This window comes from Phacochoerus africanus, chromosome 6 (assembly GCF_016906955.1).
Source record: "Phacochoerus africanus isolate WHEZ1 chromosome 6, ROS_Pafr_v1, whole genome shotgun sequence".
NCBI lineage: Eukaryota > Metazoa > Chordata > Mammalia > Artiodactyla > Suidae > Phacochoerus > Phacochoerus africanus.
In genome coordinates this window covers 15,939,823-15,960,921 of record NC_062549.1, presented here as the reverse complement: position 1 = coordinate 15,960,921, position 21,099 = coordinate 15,939,823, and the positions used below count along the sequence as shown (strand labels likewise).

The 21,099-nt window shown below is 45.1% G+C and overlaps 1 protein-coding gene across 1 annotated transcript; it reads left to right on the top strand.

The window, feature by feature from the left end:
* Positions 1-1,871: 1,871 nt before the first annotated feature.
* NTAQ1 (N-terminal glutamine amidase 1) lies at positions 1,872-19,803 on the top strand. The gene is made up of 6 exons (XM_047783311.1): positions 1,872-2,190; positions 7,406-7,505; positions 8,739-8,789; positions 14,462-14,610; positions 15,258-15,382; positions 19,111-19,803. The coding sequence occupies exons 1-6, from the start codon at positions 2,102-2,104 to the stop codon at positions 19,218-19,220; spliced, it is 624 nt and encodes a 207-aa protein (XP_047639267.1). The 5' UTR covers positions 1,872-2,101; the 3' UTR covers positions 19,221-19,803.
* The last annotated feature ends 1,296 nt before the right edge of the window (positions 19,804-21,099 follow it).

The following is a 21,099-nucleotide window of genomic DNA, read 5'->3' as shown; positions in this document are numbered from 1 at the left end:
TAGCCTGGTAACCTCCATATGCCACAGGTGTGGCCCTAAAAGGACAAAAGACAAACAAAAAATTAACTATGATAAAAGTGAAATGTAAGAGAAAATGAAACTATCTGGTGCCTGAGGCTGAGGGAGAGTATGTAAGGACAAACTTGAGAGGGGTCTGGATCTTGTTGGGGAAGGTTGGCTCCCAGAGAGCAGATAAGTTCCCTGGTTTAGCCAGGCTGCAGGTGGTCTGGAGTTGCTGGGCAAATAGAGAAGCAGGTGGAGGGGAGCAATCACCAACCAGCGGTGTGGGGAGCCATGAGAATATAGGAGCCAGCAGAGACAGAAGGTCTTGGAGATGCCTGGGGGGAATGAAAGAGTAGAATGAAGGGCTGTGGAGTGTGTGACCCTGGGCTCCCACAGACGAGAGGCTTCCTGAAGGACAAGGGGCAGGTGGTTGCCTGCAAGCTGCACAGGAGTCTGGTTTCTCTGCCAAGAGGGCTGCGTGAAAGTTATTGCCACGCTAAACTTCAAGGTGGTAGAAGGACCGAGTTTGGGTCTGTGGCTAGGCAGATCTTACTGGGTATTCTCATGACCACCCTCCTACTTGTAGTCCACATTTCTGGTCTGCTCTCAGGAACTGCAGAAAGCATCTTCCTTCGGTGTAGGTAACCGAGAAGATTTCATGTTGTGCCCACTTTGAAGGAGAAGTGCTTAAAGTAATTCCGTTATTTATCATGGGGCCAATGCTAAAGTGTGTATTTGGATCTGAGAGGCGATACAATGATAACTGACACAATGACATTTTCAAAATCTTTAGGACTTTTGAACTCGTAAGACTGGGAGAATCTATGTATGGCCTATAAACCAACCTAACAATTTCAGATTTTATAACGGGTAATAAATATCCTGATCAGCCATTTATGTCCCTTGCAAATATAAACATTCAGAAAGATAAAAATCTAAAGTGAAAATCCTACCATTCATTCACCAGAGATAATCACTTTTTAACAGTTCGGTGTCTTTCCTTCCAGACTGCCAGCAAATAAACAAATATATATGATTAATACCAAAAGAATATCATGAAGGGTCTCTCAAATTTTTTTTCTTACTTAATATGTGAAAAAATAAATATACATTTCTTGCCAATATATAATTTCACCTAATTAAAAAAGTTACAATATGCTGAGAGTTGGGAGTATTATCCCGAACACCATCCTCCATGCGGTCATATTTGGAATTAACCTCCTTCTACCATCCTCTTTCCCCCTACTCCGGGTTCTCTCCAACTCCAGGCTCAAAGTGCTAAATCTTTGTTTTTCACATGCAAGGTCCTCTAATTTCACTTGCACAAGTGGAGTCTTCCGAGTCTCAACTTCCACAGCTGGCGATGGGTTGGAGTCTGTCTCACGCTCCGCCGAGAAAATCACAGAGCACCGATTACCGAATCCAAGCCCTCCCAGGACTCCTCCCTCAAGCCACGTGCCAGAGACCTCTCCTCTCCCGGCCGGGACTGGTACGCCCAGTTAACAAACCCTCCCCCGTGCCTGGCCCCGCCCCCTGCCCGGACCCCGAGCCGCACCGCCCGACTTCTGGCCCCACCCACCTAGCGGGCTCCGCCCACCAGGAACCACGCGGTCTTCCTCGCCCCGGGCTCCGCCCACTGTGAACTCACGCTGCTCACACCACCCCGGATCCATTCTTGGCTCCACCCTCTTGGCAAAAAGCGCCGGGCGCCTCGAGCTCCGCCCACCTCGACCGGGCCTTCTCACGCCAAGACCTTGCGCCTCTCCCCGCCCAGAATCCGCCCACCAGAACTTGCTCCACCAAAGCAGAGCTGCCCGCATCCGCCCACTAAGCCCCGCCTACCTTGGCTCCACCCCCCCGCAATCCAGAAAGCGCCTCTCAAGCTGGGTGCGTAAGAATCCTGCGCCACACGCTGGCCCAGGCTCCGCCTACCGTGCCCTAGGCCCCACCACCCGGGAACGCCACAGGCGGTCGATCTCAGGCTCCGCCCACCCCGCCACGAGAACCCGCGCTGCTTGTTGAGCATCGGCCCCTCCCCCGCAGCCCGCCGGCGGGGCTTGTCTCGTGCGTCGGCCTTAGGCCCTTGCCCAGGCCTGCCATGGAAGGGGATGTCCCCGTCGCCGCAGCAGCCCACTACCAGCCGGCCAGCCCCCCGCGGGACGCCTGCGTCTACAACAGCTGCTACTGGTGAGGCGGCGCAGGGGCCAGCCCCCGACATCTCCCCTGCCCACCCGGCCTGGCGTTGCAGCTGGGCCCCGCCTCTTCCCGGCCCCTCTGGGCCGGGACTGGCGGGTTTTCTGGTTTGAGGGGAGGAGAGAGAGGGAATGGCAGCCCTGTCCCTAGAGTTGAGCTTGGGTATTTGGGTTGCGGGAGGGTGTGGTGTGTGCGTGTGTGTGTCGGGGGGTGGGGGGAATTCGCCAGGAATGGCAGGGTCGGTAAGTGCATTACTTCTGCCTGGCGTTTTTCGCTTGGATTTTTCTCAGCGGACCTCAGCGTTTGGGGGGTCCAAGAAGGGGAGGTGGAGATGGAGGCGGAGTGCAGAGGGCCTTTGAATATTATACTGCTGATAATGTGTTTTCACGCTGATAATGAAGGTCATTTTAATTTTGGAAGAGAATGGGGGTGCAGAGTTTTTGCAGTAACATTCCCAAGGTCACCCAGCTAATAGCAGCCAGGAATCCATTTCAGGCCCTGTTATACCAGATACCAAAATCTTAACCACCTAGTACTCATTGTAATAACGGTTAAATTTATACATAACAACTTCACATATGCTAGTCATTGTTCTGAGGCGGTTGCGTAAATGAATTCGTTTGAAACCCACAATTACACTAGGAGGTAGGTACTCTTATCCCCATTTTATTTTATTATCATTATTATTATTTTTTGCCATTTCTTGAGCTGCTCCCCCCGGCATGTGGAGGTTCTCAGGTTAGGGGTCTAATCGGAGCTGTAGCCACCGGCCTATGCCACAGCCACAGCAAGGCGGGATCCGAGCTGTGTCTGCAACCTACACCACAGCTCATGGCAACGCCTGATCCTCAACCCACTGAGCAAGGCCAGGAATTGAACCGGCAACCTCATTCCTAGTTGGATTCGTTAATCACTGAGCCACGACCGGAACTCCTTTTATCCCCGTTTTAAAGGTGAGCACGTTGAAGCACAGAGGTGTGCAAGTCATTTGCCTAAGGCCACACTGCTTGGGAGCGAAGGAATGGCGATTTAAATGTAGAGTTTGTTTCTGGAATACACACACTGTACCCCCTATCCTGGGCCACTACTGTGGCTGAATCACCACTCTTATCGTGATTCTTTTCATTCCCTTTCCCTTACTTGATTGATTAATGACTTCTAACTCCAATTTCCAGTCCCTGCACAAGAAACCAAAGTAATGCTGGGAAGAGCTTGACATTCGTTCAGCTCTGACAGTGTGTCAGGCCTAGTACTTCCATCCGTCCTTGGGAAATAGTTTTATTATTATCATTTCCCTCATTTTACCAATGAAAAAACTGGGCAGAGAGACCTGTTGTTTGCCCAAGATCACACATCTGCAAGGGTGGTGCTGAAACTGGAACCTCGGTAATGCCAGAGTCTGGAGTCCGTGCTTTGTTTCTGCCCTGCCTCTCACCTGGGTCCTGTTCTTGTCCCTAACATCCCCTCATTGTTTTGTCAATTCAGTAAATGTTTATTAGGCCCTTGGAGTGTGAGATGCACAATTTTATGCATGAGGGAGATAGCAGTGAACAAAATAGACATATTCCCTGGTAAGAGGTTTTTTTTTTTTTTTTTTTTTTAAGGTTGTACCGGCGGCATGTGGAGGTTCCCAGGCTAGGGGTCGAATTGGAGCAGTAGCTGCTGGCCTACACCACAGACACAGGATCTGAGCCTCGTCTGCAACCTACAACACAGCTCACGGCAATGCAGGATCCGTAACCCACTGAGTGAGGCCAGGGATGCTAGTCAGATATGTTTCTACTGAGCCATGACGGGAACTCCCCCCTGTAAGAGTTCTTGATTTCTTGATTTCTTTTTCTGGTTTTTTTTTTTGAGTGCATTTGTTTTATAGTGTTTTTAATTTCTGCTGTACAGCATAGTGAGGCAGTCATACACACACCCCCTTTTTTTTTTTTCATACTATCTCCCATCATGTTCTACCCAAAGAGATTGGATGTCCGTCGTAAGATTGCATAGTTCTCAAATTTCGATTGGGGGAAAGCAGACAAAACCCCTTTTAACCATGTTTGGGTTTAAGTGGTAGGAGAAAGCTAGAACAAGTTAAGGGGTAATGACTCATTGTGTTATTAGGAGATTTAAAGAAGACATTGTGGATAAAGTGATCTTTGAACAGAGATCTGAAGAAAAAGAGGGCAGGAGCTTTGTGGATATTGGCAGGAGGCCACTTCGGGTGCAGAGGCTCTCAGAAGGAAGTGTATCCTAGAAACGGCAGGGAGGCCGGCACAGTTGGAGTGGAGAGGTTTGGGGGAAGGATGGTGGGAGATGAACTTCACTTCAGTAGATCGTCTCCTCTAATTCCTTCAGCCAAGGGCCAGACCCTCCTTACCTGGCCCTCGGGGCCTCTTCCAGCCGCCCTTCCTGACAGCCCTCTCTGCCCAGCTCTCCCCTGTCCTTCAGGTCTTTAACTTCAGCTGGCTTCACATTGCTCACATCCCTTCTAAATTTGAACGTGTCGGAGAATCACCTGGGAGCTTGTAAACTATGCAGATCTCCAGGCCCCACCCCAGAGCCGCTGGGTGTGTGAACAGCAACCTGGATGAGTCTGAGGCTGGTCTGTGGATCATATTTCAAGAATGCAGCCTTTGACAATAAAGTCTGCTTTCTGAGCCTAGTAAGCCCTCTAAAGATCTAGTCACCACCTGTTCCTTCGGTCTCTTTGTGAACTTGCCTTTCCTGCCCTACCTGAGGGTTTTTCAGCTTTGCCTCTGTTGGCATTTTGAGGTGGTAATTCTCTGGGGGCCTGTCCTGTGTATGGTAGGCTGTGTAGCAGCATCCCTAGCCTCTGCACACTGGATGCCCATTCCACCGTCTCCCAGTTTGTGACAACCTGAAATGTCCCCAGACACTGCCAAATGTCCCCTGGGGCTGGGGCAGAATCACTTCTGATGGAGAACTGGTGCTTTGTCCTGTCTGAACACATCAGGTAGGTATGCCTTTCTACAGGCTCCTGTGGGTCCTCCTAGCTTGAAATAAATGCCTCCTTTCTACTTCCGTTAGCTTCCATCAGATGTTACTTATCTTTTAAGACCCAGCCTCATGAGAACAGTGATAGCCTATGTTTGTGTGGCTCTCTGTAGTTTGCAGAGCACTTGTGATTCTTTTATAATGGTGTTGGATTTTTCAAATATTTGTTGAGCACTTGCATGTGCCTGGGATCCTCTCCTTGAGGTCCTCTCTGACTTCAGCCCATCACCGGTAGCCATTCTTGCAGAATCCTGGCCCTAATGGTGCTTTGTCAGCGTTTCTCCTGCCAAAATAATCAACTGGAACATTTTTATTACCATCCCCTCTTTTTTTTTTTTAAGAAAAAGTTAAATGGGTTTCAGGAGTCACACCAAATCCAGGGCTTTTTCTATGCCAGCGTTTCCACGGATAAGGCTCTCTTTTTTATTAGCATCACAAGTTTTAGGAGATCCTTCTCCATGATAGTAACTGTATTCTTGAGGAAAAAATTGATTAGAAAAGGGACGAGAAACCCAGTAACTGTTACGTTTAAATTTGTTTTTTCTCTGCGTAACATTCACGCGTATTTGAAAAGTAATAGGCAAAGTATGTCCAAGTCACATGTGTAATTCAGCTTCTTACCAGTAGTGCTTGTGGTACAGGCGGATTTGCGAACCTTTTGCATTAACTCGGTGCCCACCCTTGGAATGGGCGAGGGGAGCAAGGAGCATCCACTGAACTACACCTCCTCCATCTTCCTGTATCCTTCAAAATGAACGCCTCGTCTGTGCTTGCTCTATGCATCTTTCATGCCTTCTGTGATGCTCACTTTTTTATGGATCTGTACGGCTCCTCTTGCTGGCTCATTACATTCTCCAGGCACTTAGCAGTGTGCGTTGTACATCACAGGCTCTTGTTTGTGGTCATCTCTCCAAAATTATTAGGCTGGACAGAGAGACGTTGTCTCAAAACTTGGTCTGAGAACATCCAGATTAAAAAAAAAAAAAATTAGCTAGTACAAGTTGTGTGGTACTGAAACAGTAAAATTTTGTTCCTCTGTGCTACACATCCTATGGAATTAGTAGCAATCTCCTGTTTTTACCTCTGCCATTTTTTTCTCTAAGGGTTCTTAAATATTTCAGGGGAAAATAATATTACTGGAGAAAAATGCAGACTCTCCACTTCAGTAAGCCTAGTTTAGAGCATTGAGACAGATAGGGCAAGACTGAATTGAAAGTGTGTCTTTCCACAGCATGGCTATAGTCCTTGGTGCCATTTGTGCCTTGCCTCATCTTCAGGTGGCATGGTGTAAGGTGGCTGGAAATTGGATTTTGACACAGTGAGTCACTTGTGCGAGCAAGATGTTGGTGTAGCTCGTTTTGAGCCGAGGTGCTCTGTAGCTCACTAGAAAAAGACAGAAGCCCAAAGGCTGAACTGTGGCTTCCAGCATGGCTTGGTTTGATGCCCTGGGCATTGCATTACTTGGGCAGTTCTGACCACTGCTTCAGAGAGCTAAAGGCATCTCATGTAGAAGAGAGATTCATCTGGGGCAGGAGTATAGGAATATAGATTTCAGTTCAGTATGAAAAACAGCTTTGTAAAAGTCAGGACCCCCTCCATTCCAGGGGGGCCCAGGGAATACCACTCATGAGGGGCTCCCTCCAAAGAATTCCTGGGCATAAGACAACTGTCCCAGTCGTTTTTCAGTAAGGAGATCTCCTACCCCAGACACACATCCTGCCCCATTCCTAAGGGGAGCAGGAAACCAGTGTTAACTAAGATTGAGTGTTCATCACACGCTGTGGTTATGATGGTTGTGCCCATTTTACAGAGGAGAAAAGCAGACCTTCAGAGAGGTCAGGATGTCTGAAGCTTCCTACTTTGTATGTGGCTGAGTTGGAATTCCAGCTCCATCTCAAGGCCCTGGATTATAGATTATAGAAGGTTGACATAGTGTTTGAGTGGTGTTAAAATGCCTCCGTACAGTAGCACTGCTGACAGAGGTCCTGAGCTCTGTCTGTAGATGGGGTCACGAGCAGTATAGTTTGGTAACAGCTTGCTGGGGGTGTTTTAGAGGAAGTTCTGTCAGCCAGTTAGTTGTTGGATGAAGTGGTGATTATGGTTGCTTCCAACTTTTTTATATCGTCATCAGTCTTTTGTTCAAATTTGAAAAACAGCGCGTTCTTGCTTGAATTATATTGCTTAAGCAATTATTTTATTTCAGTGAAGAAAATATTTGGAAGCTCTGTGAATACATCAAAAACCACGACCAATATCCATTAGAAGAGTGTTACGCTGTCTTCATATCTAATGAGAGGAAGATGGTAAGTTGGTGAGTGATTGCAGGAAGAAGACAAGTTTAGGCTGGAATTAGAAGCTAAACAGAGCATGAGTTTAGCACTGACCTAAAATGTGCTTTACAAAATATAACAACATTTTAAAGTTTGTTTTTGAATGAGATTTTTTTTCCCCTACCAGAATGTGGTTGAGTTAGTAGAGTTTAGTCCCTTATTTGTAGGTAAGGAAATATGTGATGGTATGGTTATGCAAATTAAGTCCCCTCTCCTTGGATATTAAGTTAGAGGTTTTTATTTATTTTATTTATTAAATTTTTTTTTTTTTTTGTCCCCTAGTCTCCCCTAAGGCTGTACCCGCAGCACGTGGTTCCCAGGTCAGGGGTCCAACTGGAGCCGTAGCTGCCGGCCTACGCCGGAGCCACAGCAACTCCAGATCTGAGCCTCATCTGCAACCTACACCACAGCCCATGGCAACGCCAGATCCTCAACCCACTGAGCGAGGCCGGGGACTAAACCCGCAACCCCATGGTCCCTAGTCGGATTTGTTAACCACCAAGCCACGATGGGAACTCCTATTTTTTTTTTTTATTATTTACTTATTTATTTGGCCGTGCCCGTGGCATGCGGATGTTCCCCAAGCTGAGAATCCAACCCGTGCCGTGGCTGTAACCAGAACCACAGGAGTGACAACGCTGGATCCTTAACCTGCTGAGCCAAGAGGGAACTCTTAGAGCTTCTTAAATTGCTTAGATTAGAAGCACACATTCTCAGGTTTGATGTAAAAGATTTCTTTGTTTTTGGAGTTTTAATGGAACTCTAGTAAACTTATAGGAAGTATTCAGAAAGGTCAGCCTTTCATAATTGTAAAGCTCTTTTGCAAGCCTCATCTTGTTTGATCCCAGTGGAAACCCTGTGAAAGAGACAAGGTTCAGACAGATGTCTGCATTTTATAGATGAGGAAGTAGAGTCTTAGGGAGGTCCTGTGAATAATTAAGTGGGAAAGAAAGACTTGAACCTGCCAGGCCTTCCAATTCCTAGTTCAGGTCTCTTTCTACTCTCTAGAGAACATCTTATAATTAATTATTGCTCTTTCATTGTTAAGGACACTTGGAAGGATTTGGATTTCTTCCTATAATTCATTTTTTTCACCTTGATTGTTGGTTGATTAGAAACACTTTATTTTTCATGATGCATTGCTTTAAAGAATTTATTAGTGGTTTAACTGAAGTTGTGGCTTAAGAAATTTGTTGAATTTTTCAGATTCCTATCTGGAAACAACAGGCAAGACCTGGAGATGGACCTGTGATCTGGGTAAGATCATCAACACGAACAGCCTCTGATGCATTAGTACTTGTAATCTGTGAATGGTCTTTGTGTTTTGGTAAAGCAGAAATTATGGGGCAGTAGGTGAAGGCTATGATAATTATTAGTAATTTGACCTTTTGACAATAATTGTCATTTGGTCTAAGGTTGAAGCACTTAGGACATGTGTCCTTTTAATTTTGAAATTATTATAGGAATGATTTTAAGTGGCTGATGTGGCAGATATATTTGTGTTCTGGACTCTTGTCTGCTTAGCACTAGAAAGAACTTTAGCAGTATCTAGTCTGGCGGTACGGTAGAATGATCCTGTTAAAAATAGAGGTTTCTTTTTCCTTCTTTTCTTTGCTTTTTTCTTTCTTCTTTCTGTCTTTCTTCTTTCTTTCCTTCTTTCTTCTTTCTTTCTTTCTTTCCTTCTTTCCTTCTTTCTGTTACTTCCTTCCGTCCTTTCCTTCCTTCCTTCCTTCCTTCTTTTTCCTTCTTTTTTCTTTCTTTCTTTCTTTCTTCTTCTCTTTCTTCTTCCCTCCCCCCCCCCTCCCTCCCCCTCCCCTCCCCTCCCCTCCCCTCCCCTCACCTCCACTTCCCCTCCCCTCCCCTTCCCCTCCCCTCCTTTCTTTGTCACTATGTGCAGCGGCTTGATGTGGGATCTCATTTCCAGATCAGGGATTGAATCTGGGCCACATTGGTGAAAGCACTGACTCCTAACCACTAGACCATCAGGGAACTCCCCAAAATAACAGATTTCTGATCTAGTTGATGTAGAGGTGTAGGAATTCGTGTTCCCAAGTGAACATGACTAGCATTTGAAAAATACAGATCTGCTCTAACCGTTTCATTTTTCAGGTGAAAGATCAAGCCCAGGAAGGCAGAGTGTGTAGCTCAGGGTCATCTGGCTCATCAGTGGCCAGACTAGGTCCTTTCTAGGACACATCTTGTCACCTTAACCTGGCCTCTGGAGAACAGAATTGTTCATGCTCATAACATGAAGATAAAGGAAAAACTCCATTCATGCTAATGTAACAAACATCAAATTTCTGACGCTTATTAGAATAAGATAACATTTGAATTGACTTCATTCATTTATGTAACATACATTTATTAAATGCTTCATATGTGCTAGACACAAAATTGACTAAATCCATGGCCTCGTGGAGCTCATGCTCTTCCTTCAGCTCACGCTCTTCTTTCCTTCATCTGTTCTAACATGAAATCCAGCAGTGTTGGGCTAGGAGCATGGGCTCAGGGTCAAGCAAACTGGGATTAAGCTGCAGTCCTCACCCTGGGGGGTTGTGTGAGGTGGATGTGTTATTTGCTGTCTTTCTTCAGTGTCTTCCTCTGGTCAGGCAGGTTGTGAGCCTTCAGATACATAATGTATTTGAAGCATCATCCTGCGTCCCGGAGGCGTTACGCTCTGGAGGCGTTAGCTGTTACTGTGAGCAAAGCTACAAGACTCTGGTTACCGAGTGTCCAGCTGCCTCCGCAGTCATGGCCATGGCTGAAGTGCTCAGCTGCCTTTGAGCCATGGCCTTGCTACCTGTCTTCAGGAGGCTCACAAGGAGAGGGCCTTTGATCACGTCCCCCTTTACACAGCAGCTCTGGTGGCTCAGGGTGGGGAGTCCTGTTGTAGGAAGTCTCCCCACAGATTTCCTGTGTGAAATAAGCCTCTGCGCCTCGCTGCCATCCTGTCGTGGGGAATGGGTAGACTTCCCCAAGTGGGTGGAGACACCAACCCCCAAGGAACAGATCGTGTTCTAGGTGGGCCTCCCTGCCTCTGACCTCGCTGGATCTTTTCTGGCATTTGGACAAGCTCTGTATCCAGCTCAGACTGAGGCTTCTGCTGGATCTGCACTCCTTGGCTCCCCATCTCTGCCGTGGAGGTGATTCCTGGTTGAGGCCTGCTTTCCCTCTCGAGGTCACCAGACACCTGGTATATAGGAAAATGGACCTGAGCTAACCAGAAGGATACTTCTTGTTTTAGCCTTTCCACAAGTTGTGTCATCTTTCTGGAAAGCCTTCCCCTTCGAAGATGTGGTGATGGCAGCCCTTTCTCAATGAAACTCCTCTTGGTTGCCTTTTTTTTTTTTTTTTTTTTTTTTTTAGGGGCCACACCCGAGGCTTATGGAGGTTCCCAGGCTAAGGGTCGAATCAGTTACAGCTGGGGGCCTATACTACAGCCACAGCAAGGCAGGATCTGAGCCTTGTCTGCAACCTACACCACAGCTCATGGCAATGCTGGATCCTTAACCCACTTGAGTGAGGCCAGGGATCGCACTCACAACCTCATGAATACTAGTTGGATTTGTTTCCACTGCGCCACAATAGGAACTCCTTGGTTGGCTTTTTAAAAAGACTGAGCATTTACATACATCATCTCATTAATTCTCTCAGTAATACTATGAGGAAAACACTACAGTTGTCTCTATTTTGTGGAAGAGGAAACAGGCTGGTTAGGGAGGGCTGAGGTTGAACCAGGTGACCTGACTTCAGATGCCCTCACCTGCGCGCTCTCCCGCCTCCCTCATTTCCTTATCTCCCTGTTGTGCAACAGTTGACTTGTGTTTCCCAATCACTTCTCCCGAAACTCTTACTGCCAGAAAGATAGAAAGAACTTATCTTTCTCATCTTCGTATTTTATTTTATTTCTTCTTTCTTTTTAGGGCCGCACCTGTGGCATATGGAGGTTCCTGGGCTAGAGGTCGAATCAGAGCTGCATCTGCAACCTACACCACCCACTGAGCGAGGCCAGGGTTTGAGTTCGCATCCTCATGGATACTAGTCGGGTTCGTTACTGCTGAGCCACAGCAGGAACTCCTATATTTGTATTTTAATAGCACACTTTGTCATAAATAATAGGGAGTACATAGCTCAAAAAAAAAAACAACACAAAGTAGAAGGGAGAGACAGGTTTTGGAAAGGCAGAGACTCCGGCAGGGGCGGGAGAAGATCACAGATGGGCTCGTGAGGAAGAAAGCAGACAGAGCTTGAGTGATGGGTACGGAGAGGGGCGGTGGAGGAGGTCGTGCAGAAGGAGTGGAGTAACACAAATAAGCCTAGGGGAAGGAAACTGTGGACTGTTATGGGGGAGCAGCTTTTAGTTCATTTATCTGGAGGGTAGGATGCATTAAGGGGCAGTACAGGGAATAAGCGTTCATTTCTGATGCTGGATCTGCTTTACTAAGATAGAATTGGAGCCAAAGGAAGCACTTTAGGCTCTGATGGTACAACATCTCCAGTCTCAATTAATTATCTGCCCCACCTCACAGGGTCAAATGAAATGTTCGAGAAAGTGCTTTGTGAGCTCCGAAGCACTGGAAATGTAAGATGTATTTCTGATGTTGTATTAATGTGATTGACCTTTTTATCTCACAGTGCTGTTCTCTATGAGAGATTTTTTTCCCTAAGGAGCTCTGAGCACCCGACTATTGGCATGTCCCTTGATAACCACCCTGACATGCCTCCCAGCCCTTAGCTGGTGTGGGCTGCACTGGGCATCTGGCCTCGAGAGTGAGAAGTCACACGTGCACTGGGACCCAGCTGTGCGGGAGAAGCTCTGTGTCTTTCTTCTGTAATGACTACAGATTAGGGCCTGGCTGGTTTAAAAACAATCGCAACAACATTTTATTTTTATTTTTTGTTTTTGCATGTTCATCTTTATTAGAAATGCCCCAAAATAAAAGTCTGCATGAATATACCAGTTATACTCCCACTAGTGGTAGGAGGGAATCTTCTTGTTGTCTCCCTCTCATACACTTGGTATAGATAGATTTTGATTTAATTTTAATTATTATCAAATTGCTAAATATAAAATTGTGTTTTATTACGGATTTAAAGTTCTCTCTGATATAAATGGAATTGAGCTTCAGTACATAGTCTTTTAGTTTATTTGCATTTCCTTTGTGAAACACCCGTTGATATTTTTCTTTTTCTTTTTTTAATTAAAGTGTAGTTGAGTTACAGTGTTGTGCAATTTCTGCTGTACAGCAGAGTGACCCAGGCATACATACATATACATTCTTTTTCTCATATTATCTTCCATCATGTTCTGTCACAAGAGGTTGGGTGTAGTGCCCTGGGCTGTGCAATAGGACCTCATTGCTTATCCATTCTCAATGTCGTAGTTCGCATCTACTAGCCCCAAACTCCCAGTCCATCCCATTCCGTCCCCCCTGCCCCTTGGCAACCACAAGTTTGTTCTCCATGTCTGTGAGTCTGTTTCTGTTCTGTAGATGGGTTTATCTGTGCCATATTTTAGATTTCACATTTAAGTGATACTATGTGGTATTTGTTTTTTCTCTTTCTGATTTCACTTAGAATCTTTAGTTGCATCCATGTTACTGCAAATGGCATTATTTTGTTTTTTTTTTTTTAATGGCTGAGTAGTATTCCATTGTGTATATGTACCACATCTTCTTAATTCATTCGTCTGTTGGTGGATATTTAGGTTGTTCCTGTGTCTTGGTTATTGTCAATAGTGCTGAACATAGGCGTGCAATTATCTTTTTTTTTTTTTTTTTGCTTTTTTAGGGCTCCACTGGTGGCACATGGAGGTTCCCAGGCAGGCTAGGGGTTGAATCGGAGCTATAGCTGCTGGCCTACACCGCAGCCAAATTAATGAAAGGTCCAAACTGTGCGTCTGTGACCTACACCACAGCTCACGGCAACGCTGGATCCTTAACCCACTGAGCGAGGCCAGGGATCAAACCCACAACCTCTTGGTTCCTAGTCGGATTTGTTTCTGCTGCGCCACAACGGGAACTCCTGAGTGAATGTTTTGTCTGGATAGTTACCCAGGAGTGGGATTGTGGGATCATATGGTAGTTCTATATTTAGTTTTTTGAGGAACCTCCATACTGTTTTCCATAGTGACAACATTTTAAAGTCTTTCTTCCCCTCTCCAGGCTCACCATAAGCCGTCCCCTTTGTTGGTGGTTGGAGGATATCCTTGTAGGCATTTTTCTCTGTACTCACACTCGTGCATGTGTACTTCTGAATGCTCATGTCTGACTCTGTATACACATACACTTGAAAAATACAATAATCAGCAGTTTGCTTCCGCCATCAAACCGTATAACATGGACTTAATCCAATTTCACATAAATTTACCTATTTTTTATTTTTTTGGCTGTGCCTGCAGTGTGTAGAAGTTCCCGGGCCAGGAATCGCACCTGAGCCACAGCAGTGACGTGCTAGATCCCTAACCTGCTGAGCCATTGGAGAACTCCGCATTTACCTAACTCCTTTGAGTAGCCACATGGGACTCCATCTTGTGGCTGCACCGTAGTTTGTGAACCATTCCTCTCTTGGTGGACTTCTGGTTGCTTCTGAATTTTCAGTTACAAGCAATGCTGCAGGAGATTTTCTTTGCTTCTGTACCTCTCCATACATACGGCCGATTTTCTGTAGGATGGATTCCTCAGGGTAAAATTGCTAGGCCAAGGGTGTACATTTAATGTACATCAACATTTCCACCAGTTGCTTACCTGTTCCCCATCACTGGACTTTTGGCCTGTTTTCAGGGTTTTGTGTTTGCTTTATTTGCTGTTATAAGGAGGGCTGTATTTGTCTTGTTCTCCGTTTTTGATGATATATATGCAGTACTGGTATACCCTTGGAATACACGATCGTAGGGTAATCTGGTTAATTTCAGCAACTTTTACTTCTAGGATTACCATGTTGTCTTGCTTCATGTGTCGAGTGGAGGACAGAGCTTCATTTATGACCTTGACACTGTCCTGCCATTTCCCTGCCCCTTTGATACTTACGTGGAAGATGCCTTTAAGTCTGATGAGGACATCCATCCGCAGTTTAGAAGGTGAGGAAATTCAAGGTGGATTTATCAACTTTCTGAAATCAGGACCTTGATAATAATTATATTGAGTTGTTTTGTTTGTGTGTTTGTTTTTGCATTGGTTTTATAAACATCAATTGTCTGGGCTTCACCATTTAGTCGAGGTTTGAGAATGATGTGCTACATAGAAGATTCAAAATGTTTTAAAGTTTTAAATGTTGTCCGTTGTGTAAAAGGTTGGCAGTCTTTTAAAAATTTGTGTGATGAGATCCAAAACAGTTTTTCTGAAAGTTGTTGTGGGGCTCTCTGTCCTTTTCTTATTTTTAGGGGGAGTGTGGTGGGATGGTGTGGGGTGGGTGAGTAGGATGCCTTATGATGCCACCGTTGAGAGCGCTGTGATGGCAGCCTCTGAAAACTACCCTTTGCCCCTGATACACAGTTGGGTAAGTAAAGGCAGCTAGATATATTTCCATGCCTTTGAAGTTTGGGTTTTCAGCTGATCATTTCTCACGCTGTCTTTAGCAGGTATTAAAGCAGCATGTGTATGTTTTTGTATCACAGAGTGTATAAAAAGGCCTGCGTGGTTTTGTTCATGTCATAGAACACGGTCTATGTAAGAACTGAGTTAGGATTTCAGCTGTGATATAAAATGAATGTTGGTTTGTGTGTAGGAAATTCCGAGTGATCCGTGCAGATTCATATTTGAAGAACTTTGCTTCTGACCGATCTCACATGAAGGATTCCAGCGGGAACTGGAGAGAACCTCCTCCGTCCTATCCCTGCATCGAGACTGGAGGTGAGCCACAGGCCGCCCCCAGGGGGTTCCCATCACTGTGCAGATGAGCGCAGTTCCCTTAACCAGGGTCAGGAAGCACATTGTTCTTTGGGTAAGACTCCTGGAGGGCTAAGGAGGCAAGAGGGAGTGTCGTTCTGTGTATTCATCCGATTTAGGAATCCGAGGCGCGGAGAGCAGGACTGGAAGGCACCAGAACTCATGGGAGAGGAACGGTGTTAGGGCCCAAACCTTGGCACCGTTGCTGGGACATGGGGCTTCGGAAGGTCTGCGTGTTCGCGTCATTTAACAGCGGGACTACAAGCATCTTGCCACGGGAGGGTTTCATGTTATGGGGAGGAAATCCCAGTGCATCTTTGGGATGTGTGAAATGTCATTTCACTGGCTCTGTAATAAAAGCTGCATAAGAAGGAGGTGAGAGCTAGCAGGTTTTATCATCCCACTCATCTCTTTTATGTGCTTTTAGGCATCAGTCCAATTAGTAATTCTTCCAGATTTAAGCGGATAAAGGGTTCTTCACCTCTTTCTGTTGCTTGGCACTCACCTGAAGCTGGAAACATTATTTATGATGGGAAGTAATTGGCAGCGTTGCCATTAATTGGTGAAATCATCCTCTCACATGGATGAGGCTGTGTGAGTCAAACTGTTCTGTAAGCTGTGCAGGATGCTGGAAAAATAGGACAGTGGTGTTCGGAGTTGAGCAGGGAAGAGAGTAAAAAAAATATTTGGCATGTTTGAGGGGAGTGAAGACTGAAAGAGGAGTCAAACTCTGATTTTTGAGGCTCTCTGTGAAAAGCTCTCATAATTTAAAAAATTTATATTGGAATTGATTTTGCCTCACCAACCGGGTTCCCAACCTCAGGGTTAGAATTGGGACAGCTGAGGTCAGGGAGGGGCCTCAGGGATCTTGCCTTCAGTCTCACTCACCAGGCTGACAGGGCCTGTGGCAGCTCTAAGGCAGAGTTTGGTGTGTAGTAGGCCTTCAGGAAACAACACCTTCTCAGCCCCTGTCCTCTGTGAGTCATTTCTTTGGGTTTGATGGCTACTACCCAGTAGGTGCTGTTTTGGGAGAGGCTTTGGTGCCAGCCCCTTTGCATCTTATTTTGGTTTAAATCTTCACCACAAGAGGCAGGCTTTGTTTTCCACACTTGCCTGCCATACAGACTGGCGCACAGGCAGGTCAAGCCTGCTTCCCCAGCTGGAAGGCCTCCAAGTCCGGTAGCACCTTGTGATCGGGTGTCAGTTGCCCCCACCCTCGTGTAGCTAGCTCATCAGAGGCCTCCTGAACTTGAGATTGGAGCTCAAAGGAATCTGCTCTGAAGTGTGGGGTAAACATACTGGTTTCTCATGTCGTAATTTACTGCGTGTTCTCTGTGTGGGACATGCATTACTGCAAGCCCTGTCTTTATCAAAGCAGTGTATTTGAAATTAGGTTAAGGGGGAATTACTTTCAGCCAGTTAGGGTTTTATTTAAGAAAAAACGGTTAGGAAAGAAAAAATGGTTCAAGAAAACATCACACTTCACCTCAAATATGTTATTTAGATAGTGTGTCATTTTCCTCTTAGGTCAGTGATGTTCTGTTCATCTTTTTCAGACTTTTTCTGTATGTGCTTCATTTTCAGTAATTATTTTGCTTGTAAATTCATTGATCTTAAATCCTTTTGTGGTGCATTTTTTTTTCCATTTTACGTGTTTGTTTTTTCATCTCTAGATGCTCCATTTGGGGCTGATTTACTCTCTCCCCTTTTGGTCTTTGTCGTGCTCATATTTAACTACTCTTTTGAGTAAATGGAGCCTATTTATAATCGCTGGTCCTTATCTGCCGATTTCTCTCCTGGTTTTGAGTCGTATTTTCCTGTTTTCTTTGTATGACTCCTAATATTTGGTTGGCTGCTGGATTTTGTGCATTTCACATTGTCAGCTCCTAGATCTTGGGTTACTTTAAGAAACAGTCTTGGATTTGGTTCTGGCCCCACTTAAATTTCTGAGGGTCAGGCGGGTCCTTTCAAGGCTGGCTTGTAGGCCGTTTCCTGCGTGTTCGAGGTGGCCTTTGGCTGCTGCTGATTTAGCTTCCCCACTCTCGAGTGACCTTTCTGTGGATTCTCCCAAATGCCTGAGGGCTGGAGGGGTGTTGTTAGACTGCTTTCTGCTGCTTCTTTCCTGGACTTGTGAGATCAGTCCTTAGCCAAAGACTTGGGGGTAAAGGGCTGAGGCGCCTCTGCAGATCTCCAGACATCTCTCTGTGTAGTTCCCGCCTCTCTCACACTGTCCCCAGGTCTAGCTGCCCTGGCCCCCTCAACTTAATTTTTTTGTTTTTTTTGGTTGCATGTACAAGTTCCTGAGCCAGGGATCAAACCTGTGTTACAGTGGCCACCCAAGCCAGAGCAGTGACAATGCCAGATCCTTAACCTGCTGAGCCACCAGGGAACTCCAGGATTTATTCTATTTTTCATTTTTTGCTTTTTTAGAGCTGTACCTGTGGCATATGGAGGTTCCCAGGCTAGGGATCAAATTGGAGCTGTCGCTGCCGGCCTACGCCACAGCCACAGCAACGTGGGATCCAAGCTGTATCTGCGACCTACACCACAGCTCATGGCAACACCGGATCCTTAACCCATTGAGTGAGGCCATGGATCGAACCCGAACCTCATGGTTCATAGTTGGATTCGTTTCCACTGCGCCAGGACGGGAACTCCCTTTAGAGTCTTTTTGATATGTAGAGATTTGTAGTCCAACTCTTTTTTTTTTTTTTTTTTGGTAATTTATATGTTGGAGAAACTGAGTCTGGGAGAAAATGGTGTGGATTTTGGTGATTGTATCTTTTTTGTGTTCTCTGAATTCCTATAAATTGGCAGTTGCATCCAGTAAACTGGCAGTTTGCTTATTTTTACAGTTTTCCATTTAATTTTTTATTTTTGAATAACTTTATTTTTAGCCTACTAAAGAATTGGTTAAAAAATAAAACACTGCAGAGTTTTTCTATACCTTTTGGTCAGATCCCAGGGGAATCTGAGAAAACCATGGTGTAATTATCTAAACCAAAAAAATAATACAGTTGATACAAAAATATTGCCGCAGTGCTCTTAACTTACAGACCTTATATAAGTTTTGTAATTTTTCCCACTAATTTCTTTTTTTGGTTTAGAATCTAACCCAGGATATTACATTTATTTGTCATCTCTCCTCACTCTCCTTCAATCTGTGACACTTTTTGTTTTTTCTTTGATAACTTTTATACTTTCAAAGGGTACTGGTCAGTGACTTTTTTTTTTTTGATCTTTTTAAGGCCATACCCACAACATATGGAAGTTCACAGGCCAGGGGTCGAATTGGAGCCGTTGCTGCCAGCCTACACCATAGCCACAGCCACAGCCAGATCTGAGCCACATCTGCGACCTGCATCGCAGCTTGCTGCAACCCCAGATCCTTAACCCACTGAGCAAAGTCAGGGATCACACCCACATCTTCATGGATACTAGTGGGGTTCTTAACCCGCTGAGCCACAACAGGAACTCCAGTGACTTTGTATAGTGCGCCTCAGTTTGGGTCTTTGTGATACTTTGTCATGGTTAGATTGAGGTTATGCATTTGAGACAAGAAACCGTAGAAGTGATATTGACCCCTTGTGAAATGTGAATAATTTTCCCTACTTTTGGTCTCCTGGGTTGTTTTATTGCTGTTAAACCAGAATTGTGTTTTCAGTGGACATTTTGTTCATGTATTCTTTTAGATTCCAAAATGAACCTGAATGATTTTATCAGTATGGATCCTGAGGTGGGATGGGGAGCCGTCTACTCACTGTCTGAATTTGTACATCGGTTTGGCAGTCAGAACTACTAAACTTGACCTGTGGATGTAGTCCTGTGGAGAAACGCTAGGACCTGAACAGATCCACCCCTTCATCTGGGACAGCGAACATTATGGTACATTTGGTTTGGAATTATGTTTTCCGTTTTATTTCAGTTGAATTGAAACATAAGTGAACAAAGTAATAAATAGAACCAATTTTTTTTTTGATATGTCAGGTTGAAACTTGATGTAGTGTGTATTTGCTCAGTTATTCCTACAGCTCATTTGTTAAAACATGTGAAGACTTAAGCCAATAATTGTTTTTGTTATGATAGATGTGTGGATTTCATGTCTGTTTTGGATGTTTCATTTCTCTCCAGCTACACTGTAAGCTCCTTGAGGGCAGGGCTGTGGCCCATTTCTCTGTGAATCTCTAATGCCCGTAACGTGTGCCATAAAATGTTTGCTAGTGATTGTGCTCCTGCTTGAAGAGGGCTGACATAGTGAGCTGAATCAGCAATAAGTATTAGTGTTTTGGACCATTATGTTCTTAAAAAAGATTGCAGCCCTCTCAGGCTTAAGTGTTATTTGGCCTCTTTATATACGTTTTTAAATAAAACTGACTTAAAATCAATTTTGTTTTGAAGATTTTGTGTCCCTCTTGATGTTCTGGGATCCTCAAGAATGTCTTAATTGTAGATGGGACCCATTGCTTTAAAATACATTGATCCATTTTTCTTCTTGAAGATGTCTTGGAAATTTGGCTTTCATCATTTAATCCCAAATAAAATAATGCCTAACGTTCAACCGGCTTACAGCACTAGCTCTCGTTCACACCTTCCACGGTTCTATTGTAAAAGCGAGCAACTTTCTTGTAACAGGGCTGTCCAAGCTTTTGATCTTAGATGAGTTTTCTGCTTACTAAGACACTTCCATTCACATCCTCTGCGTTGTGCTCTGGAGGGACACGTCCATTCGTTTCCTCGAGAATCGGTCTAAGGAAATGCCATGGATCCACTTGGTTCAGCTGGCCAGGAAGATTCTGGGAGAAAGTGAATCAGCTTTGGTAAGAGGAATATAAATACAACCTAAATCATTTTTATAACTTAGAGTTAATTGTAGAACCTATGCTTAGATAAATTTGTTGACTTTCAGATGGTCTTTTAAGAAGTATGTGACTACAATAAAGAAGATAAATTTTGGCAGGTTGCACCACAGAAATACTTTGCCCTGAGGAAAAAAATTTCAGAGGGACCAAAGAATTGTGATCTGATTTAAAAATTGCATTTTTGGAGTTCCCGTTGTGGCGCAGTGGTTAACGAATCCGACTAGGAACCATGAGGTTGCGGGTTCGATCCCTGCCCTTGCTCAGTGGGTCAAGGTTCCGGCGTTGCCGTGAGCTGTGGTGTAGGTCGCAGACACGGCTCGGATCCTGCGTTGCTGTGGCTCTGGCGTAGGCTGGCGGCTACAGCTCCGATTCGACCCCTAGCCTGGGAACCTCCATATGCCGCAGGAGCGGTTCAAGAAATGGCAAAAAGACAAAAAACAAAACAAAACAAACAAACAAAAAAAACCCAAAAAAAAACAAACAAAAAAAATTGCATTTTGGAGAGTTCCCATTGTGGCTTAGTGGTTAATGATTCCAACTAGTATCCATGAGGATGTGGGTTCGATCCCTGGCCTCCCTCCGTGGGTTAAGGATCTGACGTTGCCATGAGCGCTGGTGTAGGTCGCAGACGCGGCTTGGATCTCGTGTTGCTGTGGCTCTGGTGCAGGCCACTGGCTGCAGTTCTGATTCGACCCCTAGCCTGGGAACCTCCGTATGCCGTGGGTGTGGCCCTCAGAAGACAAAAGAAAAATTGCATTTTTGGAGTTTTTTTTTTTTTTAAACTAATTTATGAGTAGGTTTCCTATCTGGTATTCAAAGGTA

Coding starts and splice junctions, on each gene's coding strand:
- NTAQ1 (XM_047783311.1), top strand. CDS start 2,102: ATGGAAGGGGATGTCCCCGTCGCCGCAGCAGCCCACTACCAGCCGGCC. Junction 7,506..8,738: donor TATCTAATGAGAGGAAGATG/GTAAGTTGGTGA, acceptor TGAATTTTTCAG/ATTCCTATCTGGAAACAACA. Junction 8,790..14,461: donor GAGATGGACCTGTGATCTGG/GTAAGATCATCA, acceptor TTTTACTTCTAG/GATTACCATGTTGTCTTGCT.